Raw genomic sequence first — 2,995 nt, 5'->3', positions numbered from 1 at the left:
TGTGGAACAGTGGTGTTTGAGTAGAATAGAAATCCCCTAAGATAGATAACCTGGTTTATTTAAGTCAAAGTTGGTATATTATGCTTAATTGTTTTAGAATACTTTAAGTTAAATCTGGTGATGGATATGAAGTTTAGGATTGCCTTTGGCGTCTTGGGGTCTTATATCCTACATCACTGGGAACTATTACCATACTGAGAACCTCTGGTTCTCATACCATATCTTTGTTGTATTTTTCAGATGCAGGTCGCAACTCACCTCGGTGAGTTGCTTTGGATGGTGACAGCAGCGGAGGATCTTGGATTCTTTTGGAGTCTTTTTGGTTCATTTTGTTTATACATCTCTCCTTTTCTATTTTGTCTTTGCCTAGAGGCTTGTATTATGAGAGAAAAACTTGTATAAGCTGTTTTCAAACTGTCAGGTTTCTATATGGTCTGTATATGGCTAGCCGGCTTAAACTGTGCGAGCCGTGGCTAGATTCTTATGATATTACACTCTATTTATTTTGTTATATCATCTCTATATCTTGTGCCTTAAGCTAGTAGCTTCATCAGTACATTTTGCACTGTTCAAATCCTATTTTGAGCTATATTCTTCATCGGGCTTCTAGATATTAATAATTCCTTCTATATATGACATGTATGAGCTTAGAACTGTCGTAATCTCTTATTAACCTTTGCTTTACGGCGCGAGGTAAGGCTTAGGCTAATTAGGGTGTTACACAGGATGCTTCTTATGATATGAGCAGTGGCTTCCATCAAGGTGAGACCAATGACTATGGCCAGTATACTCCTGAGTAGGTTAAACTCATGGACAACTCTTCCAAAAATTCCAATAATGATCCCTATGCTAAGACATTTCATCAGGGATGGAGGAATCACCACAACTTTGGGTGGAGAGACCAATCTCAGAGGCAACCAAACTTCAACGATTCTTAGGGCGATTTTAATCAGAATAATTTTAATAACCGTCAATTTCTAGCCTCTCAGCCACAACAGGCGTCCACATAGTCTCAGAGTACTCCTGACTTAGCCTCTATAGTTGTTGAACTCTGTAAGAGCACTTACAGTTTTATACAGGAGACTAGAGCTTCACTTCTGAACTTGGAGGTACAAGTAGGTCAGTTAAGTAAGTAAATACCTGAGAGATCTCCTAACACTCTTCTTAGTGACACCATGACTAATCCAAGAGAAAAGTGCAAGGCCGTCACCGTAGGAATTGAACCGGAGATGGTGGAGGAAGTACAAGTTGCTAAGGGGTCAGAGAAACCAGCAAGACTGAGGGTACCAAGGTACATGCCTAGAAACTCCAAAACGAGACCAAGGATAAGCAGTTCTCATAGTTCTCATAGTTGCGAATCAATATTCCTTTTGTTGATGTTCTGGAATATATGCCTCCCTATGTTAATTTCATAAAGAGCTTCCTCTCTAAGAAGAAGACTTTAAAGGGAGATGAGACAGTGGTCCTAACCAAGGAATGCAGTACATTAATTCAAAGCAAGTTGCCAAGGAAGATGCCAGATCCTGGGAGCTTTTAAATCCCCTGTACTATTGGGAACATCACTTTTGACAAAGCCCTATGTGATCTTGTTGCAAGCATTAATCTGATGCCCTTGTCTGTAATAAAGAAGCTATAAATCCAAGAGGCACAGCCAACAAGAGTAGCATTACAAATGACAGACAAATCTCTAAAACTGGCACATGGTGTAGTGAAGAATGTCTTGGTCAAGGTTGAAGATCTTTTCCTACATGCAGACTTTGTAGTCCTTGATATGGGAGAGGATAAGAATAGCTCCATCATCCTAGGAAGGCCGTTCCTAGCCACTGAGAGAGCTCTGGTTGATGTGGAGCAAGGTGAATTGGTTCTGAGGATGCATGAGGACTACTTGGTATTCAAGGATTTTAGACCCTCCCATCAGTCTGATGATGGAGGCACTGGTATGAAGAGTGAACTCACCAATTCGAGCCTACAAGGACCTTTGACTGAGGTAGAGCAAAGTTCGTAGCTCAAACCTCCTTTGGTGGGAGTCAAGATCATTTGCCCTGACATCAAACCTAAGTTTGGTGTTAGGTGTGCATCATCCACTAAGGAGGAGAGCCATAAGAAGAAGGTACCTAAGGGTTGGAGGAACAAGAAGATCCCCATTAAAGATTCCTCACCTGGAATGAAGGTGGTGTTTACTTAAAGTCCAATCCTGCCTTATACCATGAACAGGTTCCTATCTCTTGAGCATATTGAGTTAATCCATGAGAGCACAAGGAAGAAGTTCACAGCAAGAGGTGAAGAGCTGAGCACCTATGATCACCCCCTCCCTAGTGGGAGTTGACCGTCAAGCTAGTGATAGTAAAAAAATACTTGTTGGGAGGCAACCCAACACTGAGTATCCTTTGTTTTTTCTTTTAGTGTATTTTCTTTATCGTTGATTTTTATTATTCTTATTATTCATAGTTTTCCTTGGTTTAATCTTGTTTGTCATCGTGCAAAGTGTGCAGAACAGGGATAGGAGGACTCTGAAGGAGAAGCAGAATACCCTGAAAAACAGTTCACTCGAGTGCCTTGGCACTAAACGCCAGGAGGGTGTTTAACACTAGGTGGGCGTTTAACGCCCATGATGGGTATATTTCTCTAGGCACTTATACCTCATGGGGCGCTAAATGCCAGCTGGGCGTTTAGCGCCAAGCCTCAATTTAAAAAAGGGGGTCCAAGTCTGGTGTTAAACGCCAGGGGTGGCATTTAACAGCCAGATTGACATGAACAGTACCACGTTGTGGCGCTAAACGCTGGAACTGGCGTTTAGAGCCAACAACGTGAAATTCAAATTTTTGAAAAAGGGCTTCACTATTTTCAATGGCTAACACTTCACTCCCCTTTCCATTTGACCATTCAACTCTCTATCCTCTCTCTCCCTTATCCACTATACCAAACACCCATCAAATCGCCTCCCACATCACTCAATCAACTCCCATCAATCCCACCACTTCTCTCTCCTCCTCAA

At 41.8% G+C, this 2,995-nt stretch overlaps 1 protein-coding gene across 1 annotated transcript; it reads left to right on the top strand.

Annotated features, from left to right (window-relative positions):
- Positions 1 to 1,672: 1,672 nt before the first annotated feature.
- LOC107482422 (uncharacterized) lies at positions 1,673 to 2,005 on the top strand. The gene has a single exon (XM_016102907.1). It carries the CDS (start codon positions 1,673 to 1,675, stop codon positions 2,003 to 2,005), a length of 333 nt encoding a protein of 110 aa, XP_015958393.1.
- The last annotated feature ends 990 nt before the right edge of the window (positions 2,006 to 2,995 follow it).

Source organism: Arachis duranensis, chromosome 1, assembly GCF_000817695.3.
Source record: "Arachis duranensis cultivar V14167 chromosome 1, aradu.V14167.gnm2.J7QH, whole genome shotgun sequence".
NCBI lineage: Eukaryota > Viridiplantae > Streptophyta > Magnoliopsida > Fabales > Fabaceae > Arachis > Arachis duranensis.
The sequence above is the reverse complement of the archived record's forward strand: the minus strand, read 5'-3'. Positions and strand labels throughout refer to the sequence as shown.